Raw genomic sequence first — 15506 nt, 5'->3', positions numbered from 1 at the left:
CATCACAGTTTGATTCTTTGTATGTAATAATCATTTTTTCATTTTATGGATTGGTGGTATGATTGGTTATTTATAGTTGTAAAGCATGTGTTGTCCATAATTGTTACTCAGTGTAGAGAAAAGAATGAATGTTATTTTTAGTGTTATACAAATGCATTACTTGAATAATGGACTCAGTCATTAAAAAAATACAAACATATTATTTTAGCCTCAAAACTGAGGTTCCCTAATATTATATGAAAATAACCAAAATAGACCAGACATGAAAAGGAGCATTCACATTTTGGTCTTGGCTTTTGACACACGTCTCTTCCATAAGGCCACAGTACTTTATAGTCTTGTGTTGCCTGTTTGTGCAAACACGTCCAGATGAATTCAGTGTTTAATGGTAAGAATCTTATAACATGCCAATTTGATTTGTAGCCCTTCGTATCACAGAATGCTAATTAAAATCATATTTTTGCACATGCCATGCCTTTCATGTATATATGCAAATAGATTCTGTTGCCTTTCAGCTATTAGTAACTTTATGAAGGACAGCTGTAATACGTAATTAACAAAAATGTTTGCAAGCCCCTTTTACACTTAAAGTTACAATAGTAAAATTTTTTTGCTTATCAAGAGAGCCATTTTAGTCTGATGCTTCTGAATGAGATCTAAATTGTTTTAAATACTCACACGACGTAATTAAATTGTGTTGTACTCTATATATGCAGAAGAATGGTGCACTATGCACTGGCTCCTGATTCCTGTCCATTTCATATCTATGTCAACAAAATTGAATTAAGTGATCTGATTTGTATGTAAAATAAGATAGCATGTCAGGTAATACTTTTTGCTTGTTTTAGTTATTGATACCTTCTGGGCACTTAAGTACATTTTTTTTTTTTTTTGCTTGTATTGCAGACATGGTAAACATTTATATCATTTTTAAAAAACCTCTCCAAATAATTACCATGTTTTTAAGGAAGCTTCATGAAGGCTATTCATTTTCTCTTTTACAGTCCCTTAAATGTTTAATAAAATGACATTTTCTCAAACTCATTTCATGATTGAAGTGTGGGATCAACTAAGGGGCAGGGAATGTGATACTGAGGTGTTGCTTTATCTTTCTTACTAACTGACAGTGAAGACAGTGACTAAAGAACTAAAATCATTGGTTTGGTCCCTGTTCGTCTACTCAAGTGAGAAAATGAACCAGTGAATTTAAATGCAGCTATTTCTTCTGGTTTTCAGGTATTGCAGTATATTAATCTGTATGCAAGCTTTCTGCTTAGAATTTAGTGCCATTGTAATGTGCATTCTCATGTTACAAGTATATATTCATGTTACATATATATATTTATATATAAAATCCATGTCTATTTTTAAAAAAATTAGTATGTGTTTCTAGCAGAGAGTTAAGTTTTAGTTCTATAATAACTTTTTTTTTTTTTTTTTTTAGGGTTGCTTTTGTAATGAAGAAACACCTAAATACTCATCTACTGGGAAAACATGGAGTTGGCACACCAAAAGAAAGGTAATTTTCATCCATTTTTAAAAAATTTAACTAATATAATTATGTTTTCATTTTAGATTTTGTTTAGTGGGGTGACTCCTAGAACTTTATCAAGTCAGTTTGTCATGTTCTACATTAGTGGTACTCTGTTGTTGAATATCATATTTTATGCCATTCTCCCATAAGAATTTTTTTTAACAACTTTATTGGAGTATAATTGCTTTACAATGTTGTGTTAGTTTCTGCTGTATAACAAAGTGAATCATCTATATGCATACATATGTCCCCATATTTCCTCCCTCTTGCGTCTCCCTCCCACCCTCCCTATCCCACCCTTCTAGGCGGTCACAAAGCACCGAGCTGATCTCGCTGTGCTATGCGGCTGCTTCCCACTAGCTATCTATTTTACATTTAGTAGTGTATATATGTCCATGGCACTCTCTCACTTCGTCCCAGCTTACCCTTCCCCCTCCCTGTGTCCTCAAGTCCGTTCTCTTCATCTGCGTCTTTTCCAATAAGAATTTAGTGTTGCATTTTAATTGTAGAAAATTCAATCTAAGAATATTTGAAAAGATTTGAGGGATTTGAATTTGTGAAACAACCTTGAAACAGTAGAAGAGTTAAATTAGAGGGAATTGACCTCTGCAAATGCATCAGAATGAGCTAAAATAAATATGTAAAACCAAACTATTTTCATTTGAACTTTGTGTATTTTTATTTTGAGGTTTTAAAATAACATTTTTTGAATTCTTACTGTAGAATTAAACATTGCTGATGTTAAAAAAGAAATACATCTTGTGTCATCCTCCAAATAATACTACGGTTGCCATGTCATGAAAAATAACACTACAATTACTGTGTCATCAACTGCCAGGTTTTCTTTTTTCTTGCTACTGTATCATAATTAGCTTCATCACATAGACTTAATTATATTAGGTGAACTGAAATACAGCAATGTCAGCTACCAGGTGAGCCTGGCTACTTCTGAAACTCTAAATCTTTAAAATGTGCAGCTCCCTCAGCACTAGTGCAAGCACTCTCACCTCCTTCAAAGACCTGGTAGGTTTTCAGCTTTCCCCAAATACTCCAAGATGGTATCTGAAATTCTGCAGACACTCCTAGACACTTTTGTTTTAAATACTATTTGAAAATGTCAGTCATGATGCAATTTATTCTATCATTCTATAGCCTAGGGCTTCTTCTGCCATGTTTGTAAATGTTTAATAAATTTTTTAAAAGTTTAAAATACTCATCAATATGTTCTGTGTTTACAAGGAATTTAACTTGACTTTTCTATTGGTGACATATTGTTTTCTTCAGCATTTTAGTTTGGACATGACTACTGTGTCAGAATATTGGAATGTTACATATGCCTACTTTCTGCCTTTTGGTTTCTCATACTTTTCTTTGTAACGTTATATTTAACCTGAGACAAAATTTATGTGTTGAACAGATCCTGAATGCATTATTCTTGAAATTCAAAAGATTTTGTATTATTTAAATTGTAATTTGGAACCTGTCAAAGTTATGTTTTGTAAGTATTTAAGAAACAAAACATTTGTAGTTATTGTGTTCTTGTTGCTTTCATTTGCATTATCTCATTAATCATTATATGACATTATCAGTGGTGCATTGTTATTCTATTATAGAACTAAAGACAGATTCAGGAATATACAACAATTTCTTCAATATCTCATCATTAATAAGTGTTGGAATTGTTATTTTCCTAATTCTGGTGCTCTTCTGTGTACTGATTATATTATCTCACGTTGAAATCTTTACGTATAGGTACTTAGGGTGTTTTATTCACACAATAAATTGGAATGAAAACAATCTAGATCAGATAATTAGTAAAAATAAAATATTTCCCTACTATATAACTCGTATACATTTTGAACTCAAATGTATCATTTTTGCTTTTTATTTAGGAATTTAAAAAATTTGAGTATGTCTGTTCATATGGTTTCATATTAATGAAAAATTCAACATCTTAAACATATATTTATCCTCCAAGCACCTTAAAAACAGTAGATACCTCCTGTATATGGTGCTAGGAGTTTGAAAATTCCGGTTGTACTCTTAGGTTTTTCCATTTACCTTTTCCTGTGCGTTCCAGGATAACTCTCTGTTGCTTTCACTCATTTCAGTCCCTAATACAAAAAGAGAGGCTAAAAAGAGGCAAGAGAAAGATTGCATGTCTTTTTTAGCCTTTGAGGTATGGTAAGCTTTTTCTCCAATTTTTACATGATTTTTGTCCTCAAATGAGGAGATGAGTCTCAAATGGGAAAGTATTCCTCATCTTCTGGGTTATTACCTTCTAAGTAGTCCAAGTGCAGAGTTCATCTACATCCAACATTAGACTAAATTGTTTTTCCTACCAAAAATTCTGTGTTTCAGAGGACCTCTTGTTTATGATATCTGTTTATAGATAGGGCATTCTCTCTTCCTGATAGAAATACTGAGTTGTAATACCAGGGCTTCAGCCGCAGCATAATTTCCCAGTAGACGTCCACAGCTGGAGAAGGCTAAGATTTAAGTAGCAAAATCTACGAAAGGCTCCTTCCTTCCAGTCCACCTTCCTCCATCCCTTGGAGAGGGAATTGATGCCTTTTAACAGTCTAAGGAAACAAAGAAACTCTTTATCAGCATATTCAACCATCACTTTGGGCATAACTGTTCTCTAAATTAAGTTAAACATTTTTTTCTTACCTACTTAAAACATTAATGCCTTGGCCATAGTTTTGCAAGCTTGCTATATTTTAATTTCTCTAGGACAATATAATCAGTTTATTCTTTTTATGTTTTGAATTTGATTCTCCCCTCTTATGCATTGCATATTATAGCAAATAGTAATAGAAGTTAGCTAAATAGACTGTGACAATTAAATTAATAATGCATTTTGTTTGCAAGTATTTAGGCCTTGTGCTTTGACTGATATATGCAAAAATGATAATTTATTACAAATAAATCATATTCTTGCACTATAGTTTGATGAACTAGTGAATTTTGTCAGCATGACTGTCATTAGCAACAGAAAAGTAGATAATTTCAAATATATATTTTTTGACTCTGTGAACACCTGAAGTGATGGCTTGTGTAAGAACATACTTTTTTGTCCCTAAATTTGCATGAACTTATTTTAAGGTAGTATATTACTATATTTTAGAAGTCTTGTACACTTATATATAAACAACTAAATATAGCCACATTCAGTTCACATTCCAAAATGATAAACTCCAATTAATTTGCAAGTTCATTCTAAAGTATTCCTTATTTTAAGTAAGGAATTCTCTTTATAATATAGTTAGCCAAAGTAGCTTTCTGACTCTCTGAAATCTCTAATAGAAATCTAGAAAATGAACTTATCCACAATTATCACAATTGAAACAGCCATAATAAGTATATCTTATGTGAAAGCCAGGTGCATATTACAATAGAAAGAGATAGCATTTGTAGTTCAGTGCTTGGAAATCAGCTGGGCTTTGAATGACTGTGTAAACAGGAGGAGGAGGAAATGATTCACTCAGAATTTCTGATCTGATACATTGCTTTTGTGGTGTCTGGGACAAAATCAGGAAATGTCTATACTGGCAGTATCTATGGAAGGCTGATGTGCTTCCCAAGCCAGTTTTACCAGTAAAGGATTTTAAGTTGGATGTGTATATCTGAGAATCTAAGAGCTAAATAATGTACCTAGTTTTTCAAGTTATTAATGAATATCCAGATTAAAACCGTAGTATTTTTTCAATGAAGCAATTTTTGCAGGAGTCTGTGAATATTCTAAGTCTCAGATTGTGCCTTAGCTGTGGGGTATCTTCAGGCCCCTGGGGGCAGGCTCAGGGCTGGCCAGTGAATTTGTTCAAGTGAATGGGTTTCCCCCAGGCCTTCTTCAGATTCCTGAGCCCTGATATTTTTGTTGGCTTCTCTCCTTTATCAGACATTTGTCCCTTGTGATTGGGCATCTTACTTTTAACAGTATCTTTGAGCTTATTGATAATAAAATCTTTTCCCCTCATTTTTACATATACCAGATATTATGTAGTCTGAGTGTGGGATAGAAATACTGGCAGCCCTGACAGTGGTTCTAATTTGTTATGAGCAATTGCTATAGGACAGGATGTTGTGTAAGTCTTTTGGAATCTATCTCATCTCCTTTCTCAAAAACTTTTTTTTTTGCGCCGTATGCGGGCCTCTCACTGTTGTGGCCTCTCCCGTTGCGGAGCACAGGCTCCGGACGCGCAGACTCAGCGGCCGTGGCTCACGGGCCCAGCCGCGGACGTGGGATCTTCCCGGACCGGGGCACAAACCCGTGTCCCCTGCATCGGCAGGCAGACTCTCTACCACTGCGCCACCAGGGAAGCCCAAGAACTTTTTTATTTATATGGTAAAAATTGTGTGAAGGCATCATCATTGTTTTCTGTCTCTCAGTTTAGATGTAAGCCTCACCCTTTTTCTTTTTCTTTCTTTCTTTCTCTTTCTTTCTTTCTTTCTTTCTTCCTTCCTTTCTTTCTTTCTTTCTTTCTTTCTTTCTTTCTTTCTTTCTTTCTTTCTTTCTTTCTTTCTTTCCTTCCTTCCTTCCTTCCTTCCTTCTTTCTTTTCTTTCTTTCTTCCTTCCTTCCTTCCTTCCTTTCTCTCTCTCTCTCTCTCTCCCCCCCCCCCCTCCCTCCCTCCCTTCCTTCCTTTCTTTCTTTCACATCTTTATTGGAGTATAGTTACTTTACAATGGTGTGTTACTTTCTGCTTCATAACAAAGTGAATCAGCTACACATATACATACTGAAGCATGAGAATGACATCCGAAACCCAAACATTTCCTGGGAAAAGCATATATACGTGTACATGCACAGTTGTTATTGAAGCTTTGCCAGTGATACTTTGGGTTCATTAGAAACTTAGGTTACTTTTAACTGAGAGAATAATACATTTTTTAAAAACTCTGAATCACATATATTTAGGTAGACTCAAATTTTTCCTATTAGAAGAGATTATATTCATAATGTGAGATCAGCTCCTGCTGTTGTCACTTGATTGTCCATTTTAGATAAGTAACTTGCCTTTTGGCTAAGTTGTTATTGCTTATATTTTCTTTTATTAAAGGATCAACCATTTTCCTTAACATTTGTTCCATGTGAATTTCTGTAAGGTAAATTCTGTTTTCTATTTTATCATTGAAACAGGTAGCTTATTCTCATGGATGCATTGAGATATTTCATTCCGTGTTGAGTGTCCTCGTCTCTGAAGAGTGTTCTTTATAACACTTGTCAGTCACGTTGTGTTTTCTGGCTCAGGTCTGCTGTCCCGTCACCACTGTTTATTGCTTTTCGATTATCGGTTTCCCCTCTCAGTTCTTCTCTTAATCAATGGCTAGTGATTTTTTTTCTTTAATGAGGCCCAATTTTGGGGAAAAAAAAGTGTCTATGGGCTCCCTTCTGCTTTAAAAAATATTTATATAAGAAGTGACTCTGTTGAGCCAAAATGGAGGAGAAACCTTTCAATTCATTCTATCTCGGATTGCTTATTTTAATGAGTGGGAGGTTGTTATAGTTCAGTGACTTACTGTTGCTTTGCCTGAGCTTAGGACTCCCTTTCCTCCGTCCTCTCCCATTTCTCCATCTGTAGACAGCATCTAGTATATAAATAGTATCCTGTGATCATTTGACATCATTTTACTGTAAGAAAGTTGGATTGAATAGACAGCCCTGCTAAATAATTATTTCTATGTGGAATGATAGATAGAAGTCACATCACTCATGTAAAGCCAAGGTTGTTATTTTTAGAAAACTCCCTTCTATATTTTACTGACTTAATCTGACCACTTATTAAGGTACATAAGGAGATAGTATATATTTTCCACTGAAGTTATCTTGTTAGCATTTGGGTAGTATTTCTAAATTAAATGGATAATTAGGATGTTCTATGGTTGCTTTATGACAAATGTTTTCTTACTGAAATGGGTATATTCTAATTCTTACTTTATAAATTTTCCAGGTGAAAGTTAGCAAAAGTTAGCATCATTGGTGAGAATATCAGGATCTCAGCTCCTCATTTGTTTGTTGAAGTTTCCAACTTACTTTTTGGGGAGGTGTTTGGACCTAGTTACAAATGGTTCTCATGACTCATCTCTGAGGGGATAGAAAACCCGCTTTTCACGCTCATAACTTCATTGGGGCCCTCAGTTTCCATGAAGCAATGGTAGCCCTACTCCTACTTCAGTTGCGTAGTGCAAAGCTATGTGGAATATCTGGATTCTGTATATTTGTCCTATAGTTTAGTTTGCTGTTCTGAATAAATATTCTTTCTACTCATTTCTCAATGTGCTTTCAGTTTTACCCTTCAATCAGTCCCATCCCTAGAGAGCTGCTTTCCTTTGCCCCCATTGGTTTTGTTTTCTTCCTCCAATAACATTTTGACTGATTTTGTACTTAGTTTTTATGATAATGACTTAAATTTCAGAATGTTTTAAGAAGTAACCTTATAAAATGCATGTCTTTATTGTAAAGATCGTGCTCAGGGGCGCAGCTCCTGAACACATGTCATATTTTCCTGGTGAGATCCTGGGGGTGGGGGGGCAGTGTCTTTCTGGTCTCTCTTCCAGGAAAAGTTGTGCCTTTCTGAAACAACTTGTCATTTTGGTCTTAAGTACTAGCAAATCGTGAGTATAATTGAGTTTTCTTCTTCATGTTTACTGCTGGGAAGCTCAGTGCCAAAATTGTAATTCATCTCTAGAAATCAGGATGGACTTCATGGAATGCATTTTATTTACTACTGTTATTTCTAGTTTCATCCTTCTTTCCCTTATGGGAAATTCCCATTTTATGTGAGTGGTACATTTTAACAACCTCACATAAATCACAGCTCACATAATTCAAGGGAAGTTTTGCAATGAGAATTTTTGTGGAGTAGGGTCAGTATTTGTCTGGGAGGACATGTGTCTCCAGCCCTGTGGTTTGGGGGCATTGTGTCGAGCAGTGTGCAGCCCTGTTATGAGACGTGTTTTTAATTGTCCTTGCCCTGTTGTATGAAAATTTAGTGCACTTTAATGGTGCTTTTTATTTTTCGAGATTATCTTATTTTGAGGAATGCTTGCTCCTGAAGTGTGCTGAGCAGACATGGTGTGTAGTCCCCAGCCAAAGAAGGGAGGGTTGCTTAACTTTTATAGCAGGGTCCTTGCTCTCGGCTCCGTCAGAAGTAACTGCTGCTCTTAGCGCATCACAGTTGTGCTGATAAAATTCCATGTTTACTACTCTAGGGGAGATTTTCATGTTAGCAGTAGGGAAAGTCTAAGTGTTAGAAGTATGTGTGTGTTACAGAAATGTAAGATTGTTTTCTTTGTTTTCTAAAACATTTTAAAATTTTAAGCTAGTATTTTATTGAGCGTTCATCTCTGTGTGTTTTATTCCTGGGCATTTAAATAGACATGGATATTATATGATTCTTGTTCTTTAGAAGATATTGTAGGTTATGCAGTTATCCATAACATGTGGAAAGAAAAGCTACACAATGATACAAAAGAAAGTTTTAGAAGCGGGAACAATTAATCTTGCTTAAGAGGTATTATGGGGGATGCTAATGAAGACATCTAATTTATTCATTAATTTATTCTCCCAATAAACATTCACTACATCTGCTATTTACAATTACTGCTGTGTTCCAAAACTGAAATGGCATGTCGTGTTTGAAGATGATACACCCTCCGTTCTCACGCCCCTTCAATTTAGGGTTGATGGACTGAGGCTAAGGATAGAGGGATAATACGCACATACAGGAAAAGGAGAATTTTATTAGGAGGCGCTGACAAAAATACAGTAGGGTGCTATTCCAGAGAGTGTCTGGGCCGGGTGTTGCTTTAGGATGAGTGCTCAGGAAAGACCTTTCTGAAGGGGTGCATTTTAAGTGAAGCGTAGATTCGGAGCCCCCCCAGCAGAGAGCACAGTCAGAGGCCTCCGGTGAGGCGTGCGCGAGCTTGGTGAGTCCTGCCCCACTGCGCCCTGGGGCTGGGGGAGGGCAGAGGGGAAGATGAAGAGCTAAGACCCCAGCTGTGCGCTGTTTAGGAAACGGTCACCCGTGGGAGTGTTTCCTTTAGCGGGATCGTGGGGCGGGTGAGGGTGGGCCTGGGCAACTGAGTCGGAATCCGGCTGGGAAAGAGCCTTGAATGCTGTGCCAGCTTTACCTCTTACTCTGTACAGAAGAGGAAGCCAGCAAGCCGTCAGTGGAGTTCAGCCCCGGGACAGTGTGGGCAAGTGGATTAGCCGGTCACAGCGACATTTCCTGGAGACCCTCACCGGCTCTCCCTGCCTCGCCTGCTCCCTCTCTCCCTCAGTGCCAGTCACCTTGCCTGATTCAGCTGCGGAGCTTGCCTGCAAATAAGCCGTTTAGGCATTGGTTTTACAGGCAGACCTTGTTTTATTGTGCTTTGCAAATATTGTACTTTTTACAAATCGAAGGTTTGTGGCAACCCTGCATCAAGCAAGCTCATCAGCTCCATTTTTCCAGCAATGTTTGCCTACTTCCTGTCTCTTTGTCACATTTTGGTAATTCTCACAAGATTTCAAACTTTTTATTATTATTATATTTGTTATGGTGACCTCTGATCAGTGATCTTTGATGCTCTTACTACGACTCTGAAGGCTCAGATGATGGTTAGCATTTTTTAGCAATAAAGTATTCTTAATTAAGGTATGAATATTGTTTTTTAAGACATGATGCTATTGCACACTTAACAGACTACAATATAGTGTAAATGTAACTTTTATATGCACTGGGAAACCGAAAAGTTCATGCTACTGGCTTTTCTGTGATACTTGGCTTTAGTGTGGTGGTTGGGAACTGAACCTGCAGTGTCTCCGAGGTCTGCCTGTATTTTGTTAGACACATTCTGTTCCCAACTCCGTAACGTATTTCTTCCTTTCTCTATACTTTTGTTCTTCCTATTCCTCATTACACTCCTACTACATTCCGTCTTTCCTGGTTATCATTCCAAATCATTATTTTATTTCAAGCTTCAGTATGAGGCCCCTGTCTTCTATGAGTTTCTTCCTTGTGTATTCCATCTCTAAATGATTTTGCATTTTTCATCATATTCCTATGGAACCTTGGTGAATTAAGTATATATATTTCTCTCTCCATCTCCCGAAGTGGAAACCCAAAAGGCTATAATGATACTGTATATGTTATAATGATTTAATCTAGTACTAGCTCATTGAGTTATTAGACCAGAAATGTATGGTTTAGTACTGATAATCTTTATTAAAATGACATCTGTTTTGTTCTATTGCCTCCTCTTTCATTCCTATATAGAAATAAAAGTGAATTCTATGGAGATAGTGAACTATACCTTTTCTGCTATGAATGTTCTAATTGCTTTTGCATGTGATAATACATTGTTGTTTAATGTCACAAGTTAATTTTTTAAGGGTTTTGTTTTTTTTCTGCTACCATTTAGTAGTTCAGTCAGATCTTGGATATAAGAATATCTGCCGTTTTAACCCTTTTTGAAGTCAGTGAATAAGTGATCCCAAATATGATCAGTCAGATATGTTAAATGTTCAGAATATAGGTGTTTCCCCTTGGCAGGCATCTAGAATATTTTTGGCTATTCTCTTCTTTTATTTCACTTAAATTGCTTTTAGAACACTGGGGCTTATGCATCTGGACTCTGATTAAAATATGCCTTAAGCTCTTATCCTTAATTCCCCATCAGTGCCAGAATTAAAGAGAACAAAGACCTATATGTTCACTGCAGCCTTCAATTAGGCCTAATTACCAACTTTCATACAGTTTCATTATACAGTACTGACTTCTTGTGAGATGTTCTTTATATTCATGATGTCTTGGTAGTTGCTTATAAAAGTGCAAGTTTAAATTTTTTCCTGAGGAATTTTCAGGAAACTTACAACCTTTCTGAAGTAATTTTTGTAAAGTTGGATCAAAGCAATATGATGATCCATTTTAACAGATGCAAAACAAGATGTTTACATTTCATTATGCCACAGAACTCTGATAGGAAAACTCAAGGGTTTACACAGGGTATTCTCTAAGATATCTCCTCCCACCCCCAGTTCGTAGTCCTTGGGTCACTTGAATAATCCACTGTGAGCTTCAAACAAAGGGCTTCACCACCAACCCTGTGTTGCTCTCGCCCTCGTACTCAGAGAAAACAAGCAGACATTGATGTTCTGTAAGAGACTGGCCGATCTTGTAGTAGTCCTGATGTTCCACAGAATGACTGTCTTCTGCTGCTGCAGGTCCTTCATTCCCTTTCAAAAGAATCATGATGTCATTTGATACGTTCTAAGATATTAGCACCTCCTACGGTTGAATCATATGAAGTTAACACTTAGGTTAAAAACCATCAAATATTGGCAATTTCATTTGCGTCAAACCTAATTCTATTTAGAACTGTTTCTAGCATATGATGTCAATATAGAGATCTGCTTTTCTGTGAAGTAATCATTTCCATTGAGTTTTAAAATCATCTTTTTTTTAAAAATTTTATTTATTTATTTACTTATTTTTGGCTGCGTTGGGTCTCCATTGCTGCGCGTGGACTTTCTCTAGTTGCGGCAAGCGGGGGCTACTCTTCATTGCAGTACGCGGGCTTCTCATTGCAGTGGTTTCTCTTGTTGCGGAGCACGGGCTCTAGGTGTGCGGGCTTCAGTAGTTGTGGCTCATGGACTTAGTTGCTCCGCGGCATGTGAGATCTTCCTGGACCAGGGATCGAACCCGTGTCCCCTGCATTGGCAGGCAGATTCTTAACCACTGCACCACCAGGGAAGTCCCTCCACTGAGTTTTAATGTAATCCAGTTCTTGCTTTTTTTATAGACAGTGATTCCCTAGACATAGTGTGGTGCAGTAAGTATGATACAGAAATTGGGTCAGGATAACAGGAAAGCTGTCTCAGCAGACTTTGTTTTTTTACTGTTTCCACTCAGTGTCCACTGAAAGCCATGTCTGCAGGTCTTCTAGGTCTGTGTCAGCTGCAATTTCAAGGCCCAGGTTTTGTCTCACTGTGAAAATCCTTCCCTGGATTTCCATTCTATGTAATCGCTTCTTACTACTAAGAAGACTGATGTACAGCTTAGCACTTTCCATTTGGATTCTCTTTTTTGTTTAAAACACAGTGGGTGTATGCCCTGGGTCCACACTAGGTAATTTCTTGAGGGTGTGGTTGGCAACTTTCCTTCTCTGTCTCAGCTTTTCCAAAGGTGACTGACATTCAGTGAATGTTGATAGATTTAAGATATTAAAGTCCTCATTGAAATTTTTCTTTTTCAGGATGGACTTTTTCTTAGCTGGTCTAACATATGATTTATAGTCACATTTCTAAAAAGGCAGTGCAAACTAGTGTAGTTGTATGTAACTGTCGATGGTCCTGTCTCTTAATGGAGTCAACCTCAAGTGCATTCTTCCTGAGTCACTGTAGCTTTATCACCTTCTCCTGGGAGGCCCAGGACACATGTTCTCATTTTTCAGGGTTATGGTGACATGGACATGAATTTATAGTTACACAAGTACAAAAAACATCATACTATATATAAATACAGCATCTTATAATTTTAAAAGTGCTTACTTTTAGATAAAAACATGTTAAAGAAATTTTTAGTTGCTAAGGTCTAAACAATATCTGTATCTCCTTTTTCATGCTAATCTGGTGGGGAAAAGGATTATGGGAAACAGCAGATTCAGCGGAACATATATATAATGAAGTTTTTATTTAAATTATACCCAAATTTTCTTTCAAGTTAATTAAAACAATAATTTTCCCTTTCCTTCTCACAGTGCATTATAATATTGAGAATGTCTTTTTCTCATTTCACATTGATAATTACATAATATGGTTAGGCCATATATTTTTGGCAACTAGAAAGTGGCAGTCTTATTGCTGGATATCAGGTCTTTAAAATTTTATACGCTTTCCTTTTTCTAAAAAATTATTGTTTGTATGATAATCATATCTTGAAGATTAGGAAAATTTTTAACAAGAGAACTAGCCCAATGCTTATTATTTATTAGTACTCATAGTAATAGCAGTATATGAACATATTCAAAGTCTCAGTGAATTTCTGAGTTTTCTCTTTTTAATAAACAGGGAAAAAAACCTTACAAAGAACACTGCTGTGTAAAACCAGTAAAAACCAAGTGCTCTGTCTGAAGCTGCAAGGGGGGCTGGGCCAAAGACCATGTCAGTGGTGGGGCGCCTTCTCTGCATCTCAGAGAAGCTGTGGCTTCCTCATCAGATTAAACAGAATCTCTTTATACGTCGAGCTCTTTTACTTGTATAGTAAGCCATTGACTTCTGCAGCTTTAACATTTATAATATTGTTGATCCCTAAGTGATGAGACATAATGTAAATTTCTGTGGAAATTCCAGTTTGAATCTGATGTGCTCAGGTGCCGCTGAGTCTGAGCCCTTGACTTAGCTGGTGTTAGATCTCAGTACAGCTTTATTTACTGTGCTCTGCTTGTCATAGGTATCTGTGCCTCTGAAGAAGTGATTAAAACCAAAAGTCTAAACAGATCCAACTGCTGGAGTTGATGAAAATAAAGAAAGAATGAAAACAATGTAAGAGTGTAATCATTCTTAGCTAGAGATGTAAGGTTGGGATAAATTAAAATCCTGGAAGGTAATGTTCTTGTTTTCAAGTTCAGTAGTAAATTCATACATATTCATTATGTTATTGAGTGAATCAATAAAGTAAAATGGGGCCACAAATGGATCAGTGATGAGCAAACTTATTTTTGGCCAGTTTTGTGCCTTGACGTCTATGTAGTGAGACCGTGATTTGCCACATTCGCGTGACCCACATCATATGCTTGATGGGAAACAAAGAAAGTTGGTTTCAGAAAACTTTCTATTTAGTTCTCTAGCTAGTACTGAAAGTACCCCATTCAATGAAGGAGAAAACGTTATTGAATCTTGAAGAGATGGCTCTCTTATTGGTAATGTTACGAATGGAATACATCTGGCTTTCAACAAAAATGTCAATTCTTAGAAAATCATTAGTCTGTAAACATTTATTTAAAATTACAGTGGGGAACTATTAATTCATGTGGCTGTTAACTCACTTTTATTATGAGAAAAGTTTGACTTGGAAATTTTAGGAAGTGTTTTTCCTTGCATAAGGTCAAGTTGGCAGTGGAGGGACCCTCAGCTCACCCTGCCATAGAGAAGCACTTTCTTCTGAGTGAAGCGGCTCTTAGAGGAGAAGGGTTGGGAAACCAACCCTTGGTGGAGCTGCCATCACAGAGAGGCGTATCTCAGGAAGGACCCTGCTCTCACCGGGGATTTGGGTGGCCTGGGGCTGACCTCGCCTGCTGAGTCCTGGTCAGCCTCCAGCAGTATCTGAGAAAGAAATCGGGATGAGCTCTGTCCTAGGAATTGGAGGCCTTTTCATCCCAAGATGAAAGGTGCTACTTTCAGTCGAAATAGCTTCATCTTGAATGCCTGTTTAAATGAGTGCGCTCCACTTTACAGGTATTTTTCTCAGTTTCCACCACTGGTTTCATCTGCCTTTCTGCTGACTTGATGCTGAGGCCCCAGCAGAACAGTGCTGAGGACATTGCAGAGTGTGCCACCTGTCTCTGTCTGCACAGGCCTCTAGGGTCTCCATCTTCCTCTTGTCCTGCCTCTGGAGACAGGTCAATGTGACTAAGGAATGATGTTCTGAAATAGCATGTAGAGTTCATTTTTTTCCTTATTGGAAGAACTCATAGCTTTGTTAACGATTTTAGACTATATTTATAGAATCACTGAGATTCTTAAGGGGTTACTTAATTTTTTTAAAACACTTTACCACCTTTTATGAGGGAAGGTATATTCTATGAGGCTTTCTAAAGGTCTCAGTTCATATGCCTTGCAAATGTCAGTGACTTACTATATTTAATTTGCCCTAACACCAGGTAGCTTATTGCAGAGCAGTACAGAATTTTGGATTTTAAAGAGAACCTTTACATTTCATAGATGTGAAAACCATTTCAGAGAGACTTGATCTAGACCATCCAGATATT

General features: G+C 36.9%; 1 protein-coding gene across 2 annotated transcripts in view; it reads left to right on the top strand.

Annotated features, from left to right (window-relative positions):
• ZNF407 (zinc finger protein 407) overlaps positions 1-15506 on the top strand; it is a gene marked incomplete at its 3' end in the record, with an annotated part of 417799 nt that overhangs the window by 151184 nt on the left and 251109 nt on the right. For both annotated transcript variants that reach the window (XM_082853707.1, XM_082853708.1), the window contains exon 4: positions 1445-1519. In XM_082853707.1, the coding sequence (XP_082709833.1) occupies positions 1445-1519 (75 nt within the window). The remainder of the gene's footprint in view (positions 1-1444; positions 1520-15506) is intronic.

Source organism: Leucopleurus acutus, assembly GCF_964270905.1.
Source record: "Leucopleurus acutus genome assembly, chromosome: 13".
Taxonomy (NCBI): Eukaryota; Metazoa; Chordata; class Mammalia; order Artiodactyla; family Delphinidae; genus Leucopleurus; species Leucopleurus acutus.
The sequence above is the reverse complement of the archived record's forward strand: the minus strand, read 5'-3'. Positions and strand labels throughout refer to the sequence as shown.